Source organism: Budorcas taxicolor, chromosome 17 (genome assembly GCF_023091745.1).
Source record: "Budorcas taxicolor isolate Tak-1 chromosome 17, Takin1.1, whole genome shotgun sequence".
In the NCBI taxonomy this organism is placed as follows: Eukaryota; Metazoa; Chordata; class Mammalia; order Artiodactyla; family Bovidae; genus Budorcas; species Budorcas taxicolor.
This window is the reverse complement of record NC_068926.1, coordinates 4,606,929-4,627,784: the sequence shown is the minus strand read 5'-3', so window position 1 is coordinate 4,627,784 and position 20,856 is coordinate 4,606,929. Positions and strand designations below refer to the sequence as shown.

Sequence of the window (20,856 nt, the reverse complement as noted above, 5' to 3'; positions counted from 1 at the left end):
GATTCCTGGTGGGAGAATTAAGATCCCATATGCTTTGGAGCAACTAAGCTTCTGCCCTGCAACTAGAGAAAGCCTATGCATTGCAATGAAGACCTGGCACAGCCAAAAACCATCTTAATGTGAGATCTCATCATTATAACTATGATGGAATTTTGTATAAAGCACACTGCCAAAATTGTTTAAAATTTTATTAAGTATAATTGATTTATAGTGTTAATTTCTGCTGCACAGCCAAGTGATTCAGTTATACATATATGTATCTTTTTCATATTCTTTTCCATTATGATTTATCACAGAATATTGAATATAGTTCCCTGTGCTATACAGTAGGACCTTGCTGTTTATCCTTTCTATATGTAATAGTCTGCATCTGCTAATCCCAAACTCCCAATCCAGCAGGTACCTGGCCCCCCTCCCCACTGGCAACTCCAAGTCTGTTTTCTGTGTCTGCGAGTCTGTTTCACAGATCAGTTCATTTGTGTCATATTTTAGATTCCACATATAAGTGACATCATAGGATATTTGTCTTTCTGATTTACTTCGCTCAGTAGGATAACTCGGTCACCTATGTTGCAGCAATGTGTTGCCAGTGTTTTGGCAATAGATGTGTTTCCTTTTTACTTCATTCAAGTGTAATATCTTCAAGTGTTGCAGATGTCTGGTGTGACGTATAGTGGTGACTATTTAGTAAATGACCAGTAATTTAAAATGAATTAATTTGACGGAGTTCCACATGGTAGTGCCGTTCTTAGGTTAGTTTGCTCTGACTTGTCTTCTCAGTTCTGTTAATTTTTTCTTTCTTGTTGGATTGGTTCATTTGTTCAGCAGGTATTTATTGGTGCCTCTTATGTGTCCGGTGCTGCCCAAGCACTGCAAAGATAGTAGGGAGCAAACATACAGTCCTCTGTCTTCATGGAGAGGAAGACAGACAGTAGACAGATGAGTCTAGGATGTGACTTCAGGTGTTGAAAAGGGCTGGGACGGAAACGGAAACAGCATGGCCGTGGAAAGAGTGTGTGGGTTAAAGTGTGAACAGAGCGGCCCAGAAGGAGAGAGGGATGCGCTCCCCAGTCACCCGTGGGCGGGCTGAGTGCGCGGCAGCCCCAGGGGCCCCCGCGCGGCTCTGGCCCATCGTGTGGACGGCGGCAGCCGGTGCTAGAGGTTTTGAGAGTGATCGCTAATGGAAGGGCTCTGTGGTACCAAAGCTGCCGCGGGATAACGAGCACAGAGAACAGAAAAGACCGTGTCCTTAAACCATAGATTTAATGAGTCTACTTCTTTGAAGATGTTGAACTGATAAGACGGCATTTGTTATAACTCAGTAAAATTGTATGTGAGAAGCACTCTGCAGACCTCTGAAACCCATCCCGGGTGAGACCACTGTAAGCCAGACTCGGGATGGGATGTCCACGGTGAGTGGTACCAAATGTGCCACAAGCACGGATGAGAAAATGGTTGTAATCAGAAAGAAGCATTGCTCAGCTTCTGTTTAAATTCTTTCCACACAGACCCAGTGCCAGTTTTTATTCAGTTCTCTAAATTCTTGGGATCTCTAAAAATTAAAAGAGTATTAGAAAATATTTCAACATGCAGTACATTGCTTCTGGGGTAGGCGTGCCATGCTATTCCAGCCCTAGTGAATAGTTAATGCCTTGGACGATTCCGATTACCACAGGTTGCCAGGCCACCAGATAACGAAGCCAGTCCAGGATCTGTCCGTATAAAAAGTGTGTGCGCTCCCAGCTGAATCTCAGTTAAGGAGGTTGCTTTATATCTAGCCACGTAGCAGAAATAGTTATTGTTATTTATACCACATCTAATTTCTAAAAGTAAAATGGTCTGCAATAAAATCCCCAAATATAATCCCAAACAAGAATAAAAGGTAAGGGTCACATCCTGAAAGAAAGGAAGCGGAATGACGAACTTGGAAAACCAAGGACAATGAAAACTACCGCTAAGTTAAGCAAGCAAAAACAGCTCTGGGCTATTCTGCTGTGGTTCATCAGAGGGAACTCATTGCATGTTAAAAAGGAAGACAGTAGTTCACTGGTAATACATGTCCTATCCTGGTCCCTCGGCTAGACTGTGCTGAGGGAACGTCATACGTGGTGCCTCTGTCAGCCGCGTTATACACGGAGAGGCAGGCCTTCATACATGTCACTTATCTTACACTGAATCCCAGTGAGGAGCGCCTGTGTTTCTTTAGCTGCCTGGGAAGAATGATGCTTGTTGTTAGGATGTTCCATTCAGAAACACAGTTCTGTATTTCACAGAAAAAAAAAGTACATGTAACATTCAAAAGTTTATTCTCTCAAGACCATTTCGTTCTCTCAAAGAAACCAATTGTCTTTTATTATTTAAACGATCGTTAAGGTGACATTTACGATCACATTATCACCCATTCTATAACAAAGACGCATATAGTGAGGTTTCACAAGTGAGTTATTAACCGAAAGCTGTTCTGGCCTCAGCCTAGTGAGGAGAGAAGGTGCATGACAGCCTTCTGCCGTGGCTATTCTTGGCTGGCTCCGGAGAGAAAGGCCAGCTGGGAGGGGAGCTGGCGGCCGGAGCGGGTTCTCTGTGCTGGGGTGTGGCTCTGAGACCCTGCGGCTCTACTGGCAAGTCTTCCCTTGACTTGCAGTTCTCAGCCACGGGGGCGTTTCTGCAGATAGCCATTGGTGAACCTGCACAGTTAGGGTTGGTGAAGAGTCAAGGGGGCAGGGATGGGAGGATCTCCTTTAGCACTGTGAAATTCAGGTGACTGGAACTCAGAAGGAATACAGTAAGTCCCCTACGTATGAGTGAGTTCTGTTCAGAGAGGGCTTTCATAAGTCCAACAAAGTTATCTAGGTACCCAACTAACATCATTGTCTATATAATGTATTTTTTCACACAAATAACATAAAAATCAGGCAAACAAAACAATGACACATTTTTATAGTACAGTACCATGGAAAGTCCAGTAGCACAGTACGGTAGCTGAATAGACACACGAGCTAACTTACATGACTGGACATGCGAATGCACGTTCCCATCTCTGGAAGGTCACGACCTGGAGGTTCATACGTAGGGGACTGACTGTAGGACGGCTGCTGCTGAGGAGCTAAGAGGGAGTTCCGGCGGGCTGTGGCCATCCCCTCAGGGTCCTTCCACTTAAGGGGGATGTGTTTTAGATCTGTTTACCCCCCTGGGTGGGTTGGGTACAGGGCCAAGGCTTGCAGTCAGCGCTGGAGGGGGACACTCCCTTCCTGTGACCTTAATGAGGTGTGAGTTTATTTGGTCGGGGGCCCCTGCTGTCTATAAAAATCCTGTTGTTGCCATTTACTGACCAAATCTGTAATAGGTCTTCACTCCCTTCAATATTATTATTACTTCGGTTAGCCTAAGAAAAGATGAGATATAGCGAGGAATTAAAGAAGCCCAGATTCAGGGAGAAAAACCCTGCTCATTTCTGGAAATAATAGTTTGGTACACCTTAAAAATACTTTTCTATATTCTAGTTCACAGTTGGGGCTTTTAAATTTTCTATTCTATTTTCCTCCCCATCCACTCATCTTATCCACCCGTTATTTATCATCTGTCTGTCTGCCTATCTATCATCCATCTATCTGCCTACCTACTTATCTTATCCTTCCATATATTCATATTATCCATATTTGCAATGTCCCATCACATTTTCACTAAAGCCCTTATAGTGGAATACAAAGTGTAGAATGTATCTTTTTTGGCATTTAACTGAACTAGAATAGTAACCCAGACATGGGCAAGAAGAGGGACAAGTCACTTTGAAATAGGTAGTTAGGGAAAACAGTGTTTTCTGCTGTACCTGTAGTGAGGATAAAGAAAGTTTAGATTAAAGAATGTATCATCAGAAAATAATATTTCACAACTTCATAAAAAGGATACGGGTTATTGATCATCCTCTTCAAATCGACCTTCTCTTTGCAGTAAGGGCACGTCTGCTTTTTACCAACAATACACCAACCTCGGATGCAGAATTCATGAAAGCTTAGGGATCTTGTTAGGGAAGCTTCTGGATATTGAAGGGCAAGGTCTACTTCATGACGATGTGATGGAAGTGATCCCACCTGTTGGGTGGAGTGGTGAAGGCAGAAATGGCTCTCGGTCATGACTTGGGTGTGCCCGTTGCTTTCCTAGAGCCTCTGCAGGACAATGGCGCCTCCAAGGACAGTGAGCTTGAAGTCAAAGCTTATGACCCTGAGGAGTTTACTGATCTTCTTAGCCTTACATGTTCTTTCCTCAGATTCTGTGATTAAATTAGACAAAGAATGTGGATGTGTTTTTTTTTACAGGATGTCTTATGTAAAATATCCTCACTTTTTGTGCATTTCTCATAGCATCTCCCCATTTGGCTTTTTGGGCACCTACCCATTACCATCTATGTAATGAGATTCCTCCTCCTAAGTCACTTCAGTCGTGTCTGACTCTGTGTGACCCTATAGACAGCAGCCCGCCAGGCTCCCCTGTCCCTGGGATTCTCAAGGCAATCACACTGGAGTGGGTTGCCATTTCCTTCTCTAATGCATGAAAGTGAAAAGTAAAAGTGAAATCACTCAGTTGTGTCCAACCCTCAGCAACCCCATGGACTGCAGCCTACCAGGCTCCTCCGTCCATGGGATTCTCCAGGCAAGAGTGCTGGAGTGGGGTGCGATTGCCTTCTCCAATGTAATGAGATTAGACAAGTTCAAATTATTTGTGGTCAAATATTTGTACAGATATTTCTATTAGCTTCATAAGCTTTTTTCTCAAGTTTTTATTACTGATAAGGAGCCGGTTATTTTGAAACAGAATATATAGAATCTAGGCACTTACAGATTCATTTGTATACAATCCCTTGTACAGAAAGATCGATGCTTTGTCCCCAAAGTTGACAATGAACCATATGTTTTCTCTCAGCACCAGGGACTGAGTCCTACAGAGCCTGAGTCAAGTCAGTCTGTGTCACGACTTTCTGGGTACTTACATATCTCTCCTGGGCAGTGTGCTACCTGTGGGACAGTGACTCATTCGCCTCTGTGCTCAGCACCTTAAGCAGTGCCTAAGTGCCTGTCTGGGGGCTTCCCAGGGGGCACTAATGGCGAAGAATCCACCTGCCAGTGCAGGAGACGCAAGACTCAAGCTGGATCCCTGGGACAGGAGGATCCCCTGGAGGAGGAAATGTCAGCCCTCTCCAGTATTCTTGCCTGGAGAACTCCATGGACAAAGGAGCCGCACTCCATGGGGCCTCAGACAGTTGGGCATGACTGAGCAACTAAGCACACACTCACACACACACACACACACGCCTATTTATTGAATGAATATTTGAATGAATCATTCAAAACCAATTACTATTGCAAACTTACTTTCCTCAGGTTCCACAGCTTATAGATTTAAGTAGCGTCATTAACTGGGGCTTTCCTGGTGGCTCTGTGGTGAAGAATCTGCCTGTCAATGTAGGAGATGCAGGTTCAAACCCTGGGCTGGGAAGATCCCCTGGAGAAGGAAATGGCAACCCACTCCAGTATTCTTGCCTGGGAAATCCCATGGATGGAGGAGCCTGGCGGGCTACAGTCCTTGGGGCCACAAAAAGAGCTGGATGTGACTTAATGACTAAACAACAGACACAGTGATTAACTGTGAGATTCATCGTGTTGATTTATTTCTACAGTCATCGGTCCCAGCGTGGCTTTCCCTGATCTGCTTCAGCAGCTTGTAGACGTTCCCTCACTAACGGAGGGCGTGGAGGTGGAGACAGTCAAGGGCACGCAGATGATTCCTCGGTGTTAGATAGGTGTGCGACCAAGAGTTCCCGTTCTTTTATGTTCTTGGAACTGGGGTCACTTTTGCATGTTTGGGTTAACATAAAGTGTATTATAACAAAGATATTGAGTCAAAACCTGTACAGTTCTTCATTCAAAAGAGCTGGAGTATAGCCCCATATCCCCCAGGTATGGCACTCAGGGCTCATTGAGCAAGCATTGAGATGTTCATCTCCTCTTTAATATCCCCTTTTATCTTCAAAATCTCATATGAAAAGCCTTCACCCCAGCAGAATTTCTGCAGAGCAAGACTCAGATTCCCACCCCTTGTTAATATGATTCATGTTTGCCCACTCCTTGCTCATATGACTCATGCTAAAATGGGCCATTAACAATACTCCCTGCAAAGCAAATTTGCAGGTGACTACATTTTCGATTACATATGCACACATGTACAACAATCCCTACGGGCTTTTAAAGGTGGAGAGAGAAAATATTTCCACTTGCAAATGGCAGAAGGGGCTCTGTTCCAACATTTGAAAACTAAATCATATTTAAAACTAGGACCAGACTTGGAAAATTTCTACTAAGAATGACAGGTTTTTGGGAAATGTATCACACTGAAAAACCACATAGAATCCCACATGGGATATCTTTGTGTTTCTTACCTTAAAATGTTAAGACTTAAATGTTGGAGTAAAGTCTCCTATTACATTTCAGATGCATTTGGTCCAGTTTTTTACTCTCAGGATTGAATAAATGGAATTTGTCCAGATTAAACAGAATCAAATCATGAGTGCTGCACGTCTGCGGTATTACTGACTGAGTTCGGTGGGCTTCAGAGGCAAGAGGCAGATGGTTTGATCACCTTATAATGCCAGAGAGTGTACAGCAATATTATAAAATTGATATTGTACTATAAAATAAAGACAAATGATGCCTTCTTTTCCCTGTATTAAGAGAAGAATTAAAATCCTGATTGTTGGTCAATGCAAACACAACTGTGGTATCCAGAGTTACATGCTCAGGCAGTGCAGCCTGCTTGGCCCAGGGCTCTTGATGCCAGCATCTTTCAGCGCATGGAGCCCTTCCTCACTGTTGCTGGAGTCCCAGAGGGTGCTGGTTTCCAGGGCCAGGCTGGTCTGGCCCCTAAAGATCCCTCCACCGGTGTGGATAGTGATTTGGGGCACAACCCATAGGCCAGGGAATCAAATGGTCCAAGAACCATGTGCTCCTGTTTTGGTCCCTTCCTGTGTAATTTAAGGTATCCTCTTTTCAAGGCCAAAGCTGATACTTGGCTTTCCCCGTCACCACTGTTGACACAGGCAGGTTCCTGAGAATTATTTCCAGGCAAAACACACCACCATTAATACCGCAGACGTGCAGCACTCATGATTGGATTCTGTTTAATCTGGACAGATTCCATTTATTCAATCCTAAGAGTGAAAAACTGGACATTGTCGTTCTTGTTCTTGTGAGATTCAGACAAGGGGTCAGCCAGGCAAGTCCTGAGCTCTGCCCGGCAGCTGAAACTACACTCTGTTCCGCACTCCCCGCCCTCTCTTCCCCGGTCCTCACTGGCTACCTGTGTGCTTAAGGCTTCACCGGCTCTCCCAGCCAGCCTCTGCTCAGATGCTGCAGCCCTCCTGTCTGTGTGGCCTGAAGATTCCTTTTAAAAAGGAAATTACTGGGGGGAGGAGGAGGGAAAGACGTTTACCGCCTACTAACTAAGAGCAGTTCATTATTCATCAGGGATCGGAAAGAGTCTCAATAAGAAAATGGACAGGAGCATAAAGGCTTGGGTTTTGGGGAAGGGAGCTAAGCAAGGCAGAAGGAAGTGGGGAGAAGGAGGAGACACAGGAGGAGGGGGGTGATGGGACAGTCTTCCCTGATTTTCCATCTCCCAGCACTGGCTTGAGGAAGGCCAAATGGCCTTCCATGAAAAGGATACACATGCTTGCATGAAAGCTGGTAGGTGTTTTCAATGAGCCCTTCTTCATCAAGTTCCACAATGATCTTCTGCCCACACACGGCGCAGATGTCGTCCGACAGACTCCTGGTGGGCATCCCACTGACGTTGTAGAACTATTGGGGGACAGGCCCAGAGCACACATCATTCTGTGAACACAGGGAAGCCACTGCCAGCTTGAAGACAGAGAGGCTTTACTGTTTCTCTGCTGGTTTAGAACTTGAAACGTTTTTTCCCATAAGAACAATGCTACCGTGGGGTAGAGGTTTCCCAGGCAAAACCCCACTGAACCCCAAAGCACATCGCCAATTATAACCATCTAACTTCTCCACTAAGGAATCCTTTAAGAGGAACAATTTTATCAAGGGCTATATTTCAGAATGACACGGGAAGCTTTTTAAATTCACCCAGAACCTGACCTTCCCCTTATTCTTCCGAGACTCTGATTCCCAGATCTCAAGTAATCCCAGACATCTATGTATCTTTTAATTAACTTTAATATAATTAAAATTTTAATCAATTAAAAAAAAATCCCATCTGACTATAGGGAGTACAAAGACTAATCCCATTAGAAAGCAGTGCATTTAGAATTCTAACTTGGGACATTGCATCTCCCCAGGGGTGTGGATGAGGAGCAATTCTCAACATTGGCAGCACATTATAATGTCTAAGAAGCTTTTTAAAAGATAAAATATTTATTTTATTTTTTAAATGTAAAATAAAAAATGGTAGCATTGTATTTTAGATGTAAAAGACACAAATATAGAATAGAGTTCCCATACCAAGTTTCCCCTGTGATTAACATTTTACATTTAGGGTACATTTGTTTCAATTAACGAACCAACACTGATGCATTATTATGAAATAAAGTCTATACTTTGTTCAGATTGCTTGGTTTTTCTCAAATGTCCTTATTTTGTTCTAGAATCCCATCCAGGATACCATTAATTGTCTTATCTCTTTAGGCTTCTCTTTTTTTAAAAAATTTTTTAGGCTTCTCTTGGCTTTGGCAGTTTCTCAGACTTTGTTTTTCTTCCCTATGATTGACAGTTTGGGGGTGGGGGCGGTGCTTGTAGAATGTCCTTCACTTGGATTTTAGCTAGTGATTTTTTCTCTTGATGATGCTGGGCTTATGAGTTTTAGGGAAGAAGAGAACAGAGGTGAAATGCCACCCTTACCACATTGTGGCAAGGGTGCGTGCTGTCAACATGATTCATCATTGATGATGTTGACCTTGATTACTTAGTTTGAGATAGTGTTTGTCAAGTTTCTCCACTCTAAAACTACCTTTTACTTCTTTCTACACTGTACTCTTTGGAAGGAAATCACCAGCACCACGAGCAGTTCACACTTAGGGAGTGGGGAGTTAGGAGTTATGGTCCACATCTGTATCAGTCAGGGTTCTCCAGGGAAATGGAACAGAGGATATGTATGCGTGTGGGTCGGGGGAGAGTGGGTGGAGAGGGAGAAAGGGGGAAGGGAGAGAGAGACTCATTTTCAAGACCTGAGGCTGGCAAGTCTGGAACCTGGAGGGCAGGCTAGCAGGCCAAACTCTGGAAAGAGTTTTCAGACTTGAGGCAGAACTTCTTCTCTGAAAAACTTCAGTTTTTGCCCTTAACGTCTTTGACTGATTAGCTAAGACCCATCTATATTTTCGAGGGTATTGGCTTTCCCTTAAAGTTAATGCTAAAGCTGAAACTCCAGTACTTTGGCCACCTCATGCGAAGAGTTGACTCATTGGAAAAGACTCTGATGCTGGGAGGGATTGGGGGCAGGAGAAGGGGACAACAGAGGATGACATGGCTGGATGGCATCACTGACTCGATGGACGTGAGTCTGAGTGAACTCCGGGAGTTGGTGATGGACAGGGAGGCCTGGCGTGCTGCGATTCATGGGGTCGCAAAGAGTCGGACACGACTGAGCGACTGAACTGAACTGAAAGTTAATTACAGCTACAAAGTACATTCAAAGCAACATGTAGACTCATCTTTGGTCAAACAACTGGATACGAGAGCCTAATCAAGTTGACACATAAAAGCCAACCACGCAACCTTGTTAAAGGTGGAATATCTCCATAAATTATGTGGAATTTGTCTGAATAGGAGATCTGTCTATTCTCATTTATTTATATATCTATCTATTCAATCATTCACTTATTTCACTGTGGACTCATGGATATTTATTCCATACTTCGAGTCATAACCCAGTACTATTCACTGCGAACACTGCTGCTACTACTGTGTTGCTCAAATTGTTTCAGCCTGGCTACTGTGTCTCTTTGACATGCCCTCATCATTGTGGGTTTTTTCTTGTGTGGGCTTTTTCTGAGAACTTCCTTACTTTCTGGCCCTACAAAATACTCTAGGGTCATATTATATGTTCCCTGCCAAGACCCAGAATCAGCCGTTTTCCCAAGGAACACTGTTTCCTTTTATTATAGACTGGTATTAGAAAACAAGTTCAGAGCACTTTGGGTGCTCACTGCTACTAAGCTGTCATTGCTTCTAGGCCTTCTTAGTTGACAAAGCAAGGAGATATGTCTGTATACTCTAACCCATGTGTATACACATATCTATAAAATATTTCTATATATATCATCTACCTTAAGATACATATAATCTATGTTAAGCTAAACACGAGTTCGGACTGATGTCTTTGACTCTGATCCGCTCACAGATCATTCTAGCCTTCTCTCCTTGCTTATATGTAGCCTTCTGAGAGTAAGAAACATAGCTTCCATGACCAGTCTTCTATTCACTTGGAGTCCAGTTCCAGAATACATGCACAGTGGTATCAGGGTATCCCCATAGCCCTGAGGGAAACTTACTTAATGGAGTACAGTGCTTACATACAGTTCCTTTTGCTTTTAATCTTGGATCTCCACTCATTTCAAAGAGACTTAGGTCAGCACTTCCCCCCCATCCCCCCACTTCAGAGAGGTTATTTCACACATTTGTAGTACAGTTGAATTCTCTGGTCACAGTCCACGTTCTATCCTGGCATTCCCTGACATCCTACATGACTTGTCTTAAATTTGTACACTTAAGGTTTAACCTTTCTGCTATAAAGTACTGTTGATTTTGACAGATATATAATGTCATTCACTCACCATTAGAGTATCACACAGAATAATTCCACCACTCTAACAAATTCCCTGTGCTTCACACATTCAACCCTGCTCCCTCCCTAACCCTCTTGGCAACCACTGGTTTCTCTAGCATCTCCATAGTTGGACCTTTTCCAAATTGTCATATAAGTGGAATCATATAGTACAGACTGGCTTCTTTCACTTAGCACCATATATTTACGATTCATCCAACTTTTTGCATGGCTTAATAGCTTATTCCTTTTCCTAGGGAGCTTTTAAAGCAAAGCAGATGCATTGGCTCCACTCCCAGAGTCTGACTTAATTAGTGTGGGGCTCAGGGACTGGTGTGGTGCTTCCTCTTTCCCTCTGTCACAAGCACGTGAATAAGTGCATACACACACGTACACACACACACACCATCAGCTGAAGTCACTGGTGGTGGTGCCAATGGCTTGAGACAGTACTTGGTGGCTGGAATGAGGATGGTAGGAGATGACAAGATGTCATAGACGTGGATGGAATCAGGTGAGGAATTTCCATAAAGCTGGGGCTTAAAGACTTGGTTCTTTTGCCAGGTTAAATCTTTTCTTCCTGGTCCCCTGGAGAACAGAGGACATTCAACTCTTCCTCTCCTGTCCGCAAGCAGGCACAACAGGCTTTGGGAATTTGTAGAAGGGGGATGGCTCTGGTTTCTGTTGGAGGAGCTGGGACTGTGCTTGCCTTAGACCTCACTAGAAAGGCAGCTGTCTTAGAGATGACACAAGGCTGGCCATTCCAGCATTCCACCACAAAAGCTGGACTCCAGGCTCTAGAGAAAGAGTAAGATGGAGTCTACAGAGATGGGGAAGGGGAGGTGGGGGATGAAACAAAGGCCTTGTCAACTCAGTCCTGAGCCGTAACCGGAGGGGAGAACAGCGGTCCAGAAGGCCAGTCTTTCCTCGCTGCTCACAGCGGTTTCTCCATTTCATATCTGGCTGTGTGCCAAGAGGCTGGTAGAGGACAGAGATGTGGAATTTCTGAAACCACTGGGTCACACCTGGGACCTTTGGGATGTAAGTTTTTAAGAGATGCGCGTATGTTAGACACAGATGGTTACTCCTAATATCTGCATCTGGAATCCATCTAACCAGAAAGTGTGTCCATTCTGAGTTTTAACTTTAAGAGCGTTAAAAAGCTATTAGCGATTTTTTTAATTCCAGGGAACAACATACAGTCAGAATACATTTAGCACACTTTTAATCTCTGCTATTTCTTCAAATGCTATATAATGATAGCTGATCTTTATGGTGATTATTACCCTGAGGTGTTGATTGATTCTAAAGTGCTTTATGTGCATCAAATATGACTTTTATTTGCATCAACAGATAAAGGGTTTTTGTTATTGCTGAATTTTTACTAATCCTTTATTTTTATTTTTTAGATTAATTTTTACTAAACCTTTAAATGTTGGCAATTAGAGTATGCTAGATATGGTTACTTCCAGATAATTTGACACCCGGAGAATCCAAGGAGCAGTTGGGGCTGACAGAACCAAAAAACCCCTATTTCTGAAAATGGGCACAAATGTGTAAGATGAGACCATTTTTCTACATACCAAAAATGATTTCAAAGAATGAAAGCAACGCTTACCCCTAGAGTAGAAGCCATGTAGTCCGAACAGATCTCTGCGAAGTCTCTCCCCATTACCCCATAGTAGAGGCCGTAAAACAAGGACACGATGCCCAAATCCATGGAATCTCTAGCTTTGATTCTATTGAAAACAACAGCCAAGGGAAGTAAGAGTGGGCATCTTGCGGGGGGGACGGGGGGGTGGGTGGCGGGGATGGTCTTGGGAAGGACTGCAGCTTGAAAAGTATTTCTTGCCATGGTATCTAACAGAACCTTGAGTGCATTTTCCCTCATTTATTTGTTTAGTGTTTTTTTTTTTAAGTGAATTTAAAATTCTCTCCATTCCTTTAAATTTTACCACTCAAGGCTAAGTGGACAAAATAATTCTTGAAAGAGTGTTTAACGTCTTCTTTGGACTGCAGTGCTGAGACAAGCCAAATCTAACCAGAGGTTCTCAAGCTTGGCTGTTGGTGGGAAAACCTGGGCAGCTTGTAAAAAACCTCCATCTGCAGGCTGCACCCTGGGCCAATTACATCAGCTCTCTGGAGGTGGGGCCCATGCAGCAATACTTTTGGAGGCTCTCCAGACAAGGATGATTGCAGTGGGGAGCTAACATTAGGAACCTCTTTAATAGTTCAATGGTTCTCAGCCCTAACTGTATGTTAGGATTACCTGGGGGAGATTTAAAGTATATACTAATACACAAGCCTATCTTCTAGGGCTCTAATTTAAGTGGCTTGGGGTGGGGTCTGGACAGTAGCTAGGGCTGAGAAGTTTGATCCCTGTGATCAAACTTAGATTTTATAGAATGCTTTCAAATACTTAATCTTACCTAAAAATATTGGAGATAGGTATCATTAGCCCTACTTTGGTTTGAAAAATGGAGACTTAGGAAAAATGATTGCTTAACCTGACAGTTGGTACCAGGAATCAAGCTCACATTTGAGGTCATTTGTTACTATGCCATAGTTGCTATGTGTTAATAAAAAATTTTGTATTTTGCAAGTTGGATATTTCAACTAGGATTCTCTACAACAACCCCTATTTCTTTATTTTTAAATTTATTTTTAATTGGAGGATAATTGCTTTACAATGTTGTGTTGGTTTCTGCCATATAACAAATGTGAATCAGCCCCTTCCCCACCCCTGCCCCCCACCTTCTTTTCTTAAAGGTAAGTGACCAAGTGAAGTTGCTCAGTTGTGTCCGACTCTTTGTGACCCCATGGACTTTAGCCTTCCACACTCCTCCATCCATGGGATTTTCCAGGCAAGAGTACTGGAGTGGTTTGCCATTGCCTTCTCCAGAGGACCTTCCCAACCCAGGGATCGAACCCAGGTCTCCTGCATTGTAGGCAGACGCTTTATCGTCTGAGCCACAAGGGAAATCCATAAGGTTTCTTTAAAAAGTGAATGATTAGGTCCTGATGTAGTAGCTGGATCTTAATGATCACACTTTCGATTTGCTCCCTCTGCAAGAGTCTCTAATACTAGCAATGAGAGTCGGTGGGTCTGCCGGAGGCAGGAAGGACGTGGAGAGAGGAGGGGAGGTGGGAGTCCCTCTCTCCGGAACCCTCTACTGGCTGTTTCTGTGCTCTGTTCACTTGAGGAGGAAACGGAACAAGCTGTGCAGACCTGGAGGGCAGAGGTCTTTTGGTCTTGTGAACTGGGCATTCCAGCACAGTGGGCAGCTTCATCCTTCCAAGATCTGAAAACTGGGGCAGTGACGAAGAATGAAGATGACCTTCCCTCTATGCCCAGGGGAGCATGGATTTATAATCTAATTAATAAAAAGTGTAGCAATGAACTTGTAGTTCCACAGAAAAGAATCTCAATACAATTGTGCTCAACGACAATTAGTAGTGAAAAAAATAGTTCCTTCCCATTTGAGGGCTTCCCTGGTGGTTCAGCTGGTAAAGAATTTGCCTGCAATGAGGGAGACCTGGGTTCCCTAACCCCTGGGTTGGGAAGGTCCCCTGGAGAGGCTACCCACTCCAGTATTCTGGCCTGGAGAATTCCACGGATAGAGGAGTCTGGCAGGATACATATAGTCCATGGGTTTGTAAAGTCAGACACGACTGAACGATTCTCACTTCATTTCCCATCTGAAGGGTTAGGTTCTTCATACACCTCATTATAGGAGAATTCCTGGATAAGGATCTTAAAATCATACAGATAATAATTTTGGGGGTAACTACAGTCCCAAGTGACTTCATACAAGTAAAAAAATATTTTACATACATTAAAGTAATATAGACAGTATGCTGAAAGAATAATTCAGTGTCTTTCTATAGCGTAAACAAATAATAATAGATCGGGACAGTTGTATTCTATCCCTTTCCTCCTAGGGAATGGTGGGAGTTCCCTCTCTGAAAATTGCATGAAATATTTATGAAATCAGATTGCTGTGTTGCCACAGGAAGAGCCCTTCCCCCCAGGGCTGGGTCTCCATCCAGTTTTCTTCCTTATTTTATGACTTATGGGTAGCTAACTTCTGCCTTTCAAATGTATAAGGTTCCAGAGATTTAGATTAAGTTTTTTTTGTCACGTGGCCTGTGGGATCTTGGGTCACTGACCAGAGATCGAACCTGCACCCCCAGTTGGAGTTCCAACCACAGGACCACCGAGGAGGTTCCAGAGTTAGAGGAATTTTGACGTGAGAGATGTTCCAGGGATTTTGAGTGGTTTTCCACAGCTAGTATGTCCACCATCCACAGTGGTATGTCTCACACTTCCTTTCCAACATACAGGTTGATTAAAGCTCTGCCCCTGAGAACCTCACTCACAGCACGTCTCAGCAGCCATCTTCCCAGTGGAAACAGGATTCTGAGTCATGGATATTATTATCCCAATTTCCTTTATTTCTCCCTTGACTTTGTTGCCCTGTTACCTCTTCACTTCTCTTTCAATGTCTAAGTACTCAGTTTCTTCTTTGACTAAATGCCTCCAGCAGAAGAGATTTAGAGAAGAAACAAAATTCTAGAGTAGTGCTGTCCAGTGGAAATACAGATTGGACATAATTTAAAAATTTTCTTATAGCCACAAATAAAAGGTAAAAAGAAACAGATCAAATAATTTCACTAAAACATCCAGAGTACTGTCATCTCATGTAATCATAAAGTGATTTTCTTATACGGTCTTTGAAACTCAATGTGTATTTTAGACTTACGGCACCTCTTACTTGATATTTTAAGTGCTCAGTAGTTACATGGGTTGGCAGCTACTGTATTGGATAGCATAGTTCTAGGGGCTTAAAGAAGAAAGGTCTGTAGAGGAATATGACACTTAAGAATTTTGTAGAAGGGAACTTTTTAGCTCAATAAGAATTGCTCCAACAAATATAGGCCCGCTTTTAATGATGATGTCTTTAAAGCTTATAATTTTTTAAAACCTTTGAAATCTGAGTGTTCGCTTCCTTTTATTAGTTTCCCGCAGTGGCATCTATGATACCAATGATAGTACTATAAACAGTGTGTCCCTGGAAAATTGCAGGGCCAAATGTGGCTTCCAGACACTGAGAACTTGACCAGGTTAATGCTACAAGTAAGTGCTTAGAGACATCAGTATCTTAATTGGAGATACTTACCTGAAAAACAAATTGAATCCACACATTGTAAATATGATAGCCAAATAACCCACAACACCAAATGCATAGCTGAGTTTGTAGATTAGAAGAAACCATTTGTAAACCAATCTGTGGAGTGAAAAATGGGGAGATGCACCAAACATGATATATTAGAAAATATTTTCTCGTTTTCAAACATTGTTATAAGTCAGTTTTTAGTTTCTAAAATTCTGTTCATTTTACAATACACAGAACATGAATATATCATATCAGCTAAACTCCATGATAATCTAGAGTTTTAATATACTATCAACAAGCAATATATAGACAGTACTATCATGCACGTGTGTTTCTATGTATATATGCCTGGAGAATCCCAGGGACGGGGGAGCCTGGGTGGGCTGCCATCTATGGGGTCGCACAGAGTCGGACACGACTGAAGTGACTTAGCATAGCATAGCATGCGTATATAAATTCATTGCGACTTATGTCCTCATGGAAAGGTGACCTTCGGGACCAGTTACTCTACACGAGGCCCTGTCGACCTCCCTCTCTGATTGGCTTACAGTGGCTTTGGCAGGAGTCCTTGGAGGCAAGCGAGCGATGGGAGCTGTCCTCCCCGGACCCTCTCGCTTCCCGCCCGCGCTGCCCCGGCCCTCGCGCGGCCTCACTCGCGCGGCCGCCCGCAGCCCTGGAGCAGGAGCCCGGCGCACTTGTTTCCTGTGCTGCGTGGCCGGGCCCTGTGCCTGTCCCACGCTCACCACGTGGCTTTCAGGGCTTCCGCCTTCCCACAGGGTCCACACGCGGAAGTGAGAGGGTGGGGAGGCAGGGCCAGGACGGAGCCCACGTGGAAGGAGCCGTGGGTCCTTTCTGCTTCCCCCTGCTCCAGGCAGGAAAAGCTCTTAGGAAAACCGCCTGCTGCTTCCTGCCTGAGAGAGCCTGGGCTGGGGCTGCGGCGCGGCTCCATTCCTGGTTCCGAACACACAGGGGCTGGAAGGAGGGGGTGCTGGGGGCCCGGAGGAGCGAAGGGGGTGCTGGCACACTGCACGCGAGGGGAGGGCTCCCCGTTTGCCCTCAGCCCCTTCCCGCCTCCTTCTCTGGAACCCCTCTCCTGCATTTCTCCCCAAACTTCATTCAGAATCTCCCTCTGGAGACAGGGCCCCACGCTTTCGCCTCTGACCCCTGGAGCCCTGTCCCCAAATCTCACCTTCCCTGGCTTCCTCCCTGTTGGAGCCATCGCACAAATGCTTATGTTCTATATTATTACTGATGCAATGTTTCAGCGTTATTTTATTTACGTATTAAAATTTTTATTGAAGTATAGTTGACTTATGACATTATATTACTTTCAGGTGTACAACATAGTGATTTGATATTTCTATGTATTACAAAATCACCACCACTAGGAATCTAGTTACCATCTATTACCATAGTTATTATGATTTTACCAACTATACAGGCAGACCTAGCTTTATTACACTTTGCAAACACTGCGTTATTATCATTAAACAGAAGGTCTGTGTTAACCCTTTGTTGAGGAGGTCTATACGGACCACTTTTCCAACAGCCTTTCCTCACTTTGTGTCTCTGTGCCCCATTTTGCTAATTCTTACAAGATTTCAAACTTTCACATTATTATCATATTTGTTTTGGTGATCTGTGATCAGTGATCTTTGGTGTTACTGTTATAATTGTTTTGGGGCACCACAAACCACGCATATGTAACATGGCAACCTCAACTGATAAAAGTAGTGTGCTTTGACTTTACCACTGCTTGGCTTTTCCCCCACCTTTCTCCTTCTTCTCAGGCCTCCCTATTCCCTGGGACACAACAATATTGAAATCAGGCCAATTAATAATCCCACAGTGGCCCCATTGTTCAATTGAAAGGAAGAGTTGCATATTTCTCACTTTAAATCAAAAGCTAGAAATGATTAAGCTTAGTGAGGAAGGCATGTCAAAAGTAGAAATTGGCTGAAAACTCAGGCCTCTTGCATCAGTGAGCCAAGTTATGTATGCAGAGGAAAATGCTTGAAGGAAATGAAAAGTGCTGCTCCAGTGAATATACAAACGAAAGTGAAACAGCTTTACTGCTGATATGGAGGAAATTGCAGTGGTCTAGAAAGAAGGTCAAACCAGCCACAACATTGATTCTCTTAAGCCAAAGCCTAATCCAGAGCAAGGCCCTAACTCTCTTCAATTCCCTGAAGGCAGAGAGGTGAGGAAGCTGCAGAAGAAAAGTCTGAAGCTAGCAGAGGTTGGGTCATGAGATATGTCAGGAAAGACCCTGTCTCCATAACAGAAGTGCAAGGTGAGGCAGCCAGTGCTGATGTAGCAGCAGCAGAGAGTTTCCCAGAAGATGTAGCTAAGCTAATTAACGATGGTGGCAACAGTAAATAGGGGCTTCTCTAGTGGCTCTGTGGCAAAGAGTCCACCTGCCAAACAGGAGATATGGGTTCAGTCCCTGGATTGGGAACATCCCCTGGAGAAGGAAATGGGATCCACTCCAGTATTCTTGTCTGGGAAATCCCATGGACAGAGGAGCCTGGTGGGCTATAGTCCATGGGGTCGCAAAAAGTCAGAAATGACTTAGTGACTTAACAACAGACTTTCATCACAGACAAAACAGCCTTCTATGGGAAGATGCCATCTAGGACTTTCGTACTTAGGAGAAGACAATGCCTGGCTTCAAAGCTTCAAATGACAGGCTGACTCTCTTATTAGGGTCTCATGTAGCTGGTGACTCTCAGTAGAAGCCTAAGATTTGAAAATCTTAGGGTCCTGAAGAATTATGCTTGGTCTACTCTGCTTTGGGCTTCCCTTGTAGCTCAGTCGGTAAAGAATCTGCCTGCAGTGCAGGAGACCTGGGTTCGATCCCTGGGTTGGGAAGATGCCCTGGAGCAGGAAATGGCAACTCACTCCGGTATCCTTGCCTGGAAAATCTCATGGACAGAGGAGCCTGGTGGACTGCAGTCCATGGGGTCACAAAGAGTCGGGCACGACTGAGCGACTCACACACTACTCTGCTTTTGCTATATAAATGGAACAGCAAAGCCTCGATGGCGGCACATCTGTTTGCAACATGGTTTGCTGACTACTTACTAACCCCCAGGGAAAAAGATTCATAATATTGCTGCTCATTGACAATGCACCCGGTCATTCAAGAGCTCTGATGGAGATGTACAATGAGATTAATGCTTTTATGCCTGTAACACATCCATTCTTTGGCCCATGAATCAAGGACCGATTTTGAATTTCAATTCTTATTAGTTAAGAAGTACATTTCATAAGGCTACAGCTGTCATAAATAGTGATTCCTCTGATGGATCTGGGCAAAGTAAATAAAAAGCCTTCTGGGAAGGATTCACCATTCTAGATGCCATTAAGAACACTTGTGGTTCACGGGAAGAGGTCAGAATATCAACACTGACAGGAGTTTGGAAGAAGTTGATTCTATCCCTCACAAATGACTTGGAGGAATTTAAGCCTTTAGTGGAGGAAGGAGTTGCAGATGTGGTGGAAATAGCAAGGCAGCTAGAATTCAACGTGGAGCCTGAAGAACTGCTGCAGTCTCATGAGGAAACAAATGAGGAGTTGCTTCTTATGGATAAGTAAAGGAAGTCGTTTCTTGGGATGGAATCTACTCCTGGTGAAGATGCTGTGAAGACTGCTGAAATAACAAAGGGTTTAGAATATGACATAAACTTAGTTGCTAAAGAAGCAGCAGGGTGTGAGAAGACTGACTCCAGTTTTGAAAGGAGTTCTATGTGGGTAAAATGCTATCAAACAGCACCACATGCTACAGAGAAATCGTTCATGAAAGAGTCAATCAATGCAGCAGACGTCACTGTCTTATTAGCAGAAGTTGCCACAGCCAACCCGACCTTCAGCGACCACCAATCTGGTCAGCAGCCGCCAACTTGGAGGCGAGACCTTCCACTAGGAACAAGATTACAACTCCTTGAAGGCTCAGGTGATGGTTAGCATTTTTTAACAATAGAGATTTTAAAATAAAGAAATGTACATCATTTTTTTGGATATAATTCTGTCACACACTTAATAGGCTACAGTGTAGTATAAACATACATAGTATAAACTTTTATATGTACTGGGAAACCAAAACCTTGTGACTTGCTCGGGTGTGATAGCCGCTTTATTGCAGTGCTCTGGAACCTGACCCAAAAGGTATGCCTATATATTACATCCCTGAAACGTCCTCTTTTGGTAACTTGATGTTTGTGCTTCTTAATCCCTTTCACCCATTTCATTCCCCCACTCCCTTCCCCTGTGGCAACATCTATTTTGTTCTCTGTATCTATGACTGTTTCTGTTTTATGTTTGTTCATTTTTTTTTATATTCCACATGTAAGTGGTATATGATATTTGTCTTTGTCTGACTTCTAAACTTAGCATAGCTTTCTAGGTCCATCCATGTTCTCAAAATATGCAAACTTTGGTCTTTTTAATGGCTGAGTACTATTCCATTTTACGTGTATACTCCCTCTTCTTTACCCGTTAATCTATTAAGGAACACCTAGGCTGCTTCCATATTTTGGCCATTGTAAATAATATTGCAATGAACAGGGGGGTGAGCACATGTTTTTAAGTTGGTGCTTTTACCCAAGCCATACTCCAGAGAAAAACTGCCAGATGGTAAGGTAATTGTTTTAAACATTGTTTTTGTTGTTGTTGTTGTTGCTGTTTTTTAGGAATCTCCATACTGTTTTCCAACAAACAGTGGAAAGCCACAAATAGTGGCTCCAACAATTTACAGTCCTGTCCAAAGGGCACAAGGGGCTCCCATTTCTTCACAATCTTGCCAACACTAATTATTTCTTGTCTTTTTGATAATCACAATTCTGACAGA

The 20,856-nt window shown here is 43.5% G+C and overlaps 1 protein-coding gene across 1 annotated transcript in view; it reads right to left on the bottom strand.

Moving 5' to 3' along the window:
* Positions 1-1,489: 1,489 nt before the first annotated feature.
* RNF175 (ring finger protein 175) overlaps positions 1,490-20,856 on the bottom strand; it is a 63,949-nt gene continuing 44,582 nt past the window's right edge. Inside the window, exons 6-11 of the mRNA XM_052655045.1 lie at positions 16,011-16,118; positions 12,449-12,569; positions 7,714-7,847; positions 3,907-4,008; positions 1,671-1,743; positions 1,490-1,552 (exon numbers count right to left, since the gene is read on the bottom strand). Of these exons, the coding sequence (XP_052511005.1) occupies positions 1,490-1,552; positions 1,671-1,743; positions 3,907-4,008; positions 7,714-7,847; positions 12,449-12,569; positions 16,011-16,118 (601 nt within the window). The remainder of the gene's footprint in view (positions 1,553-1,670; positions 1,744-3,906; positions 4,009-7,713; positions 7,848-12,448; positions 12,570-16,010; positions 16,119-20,856) is intronic.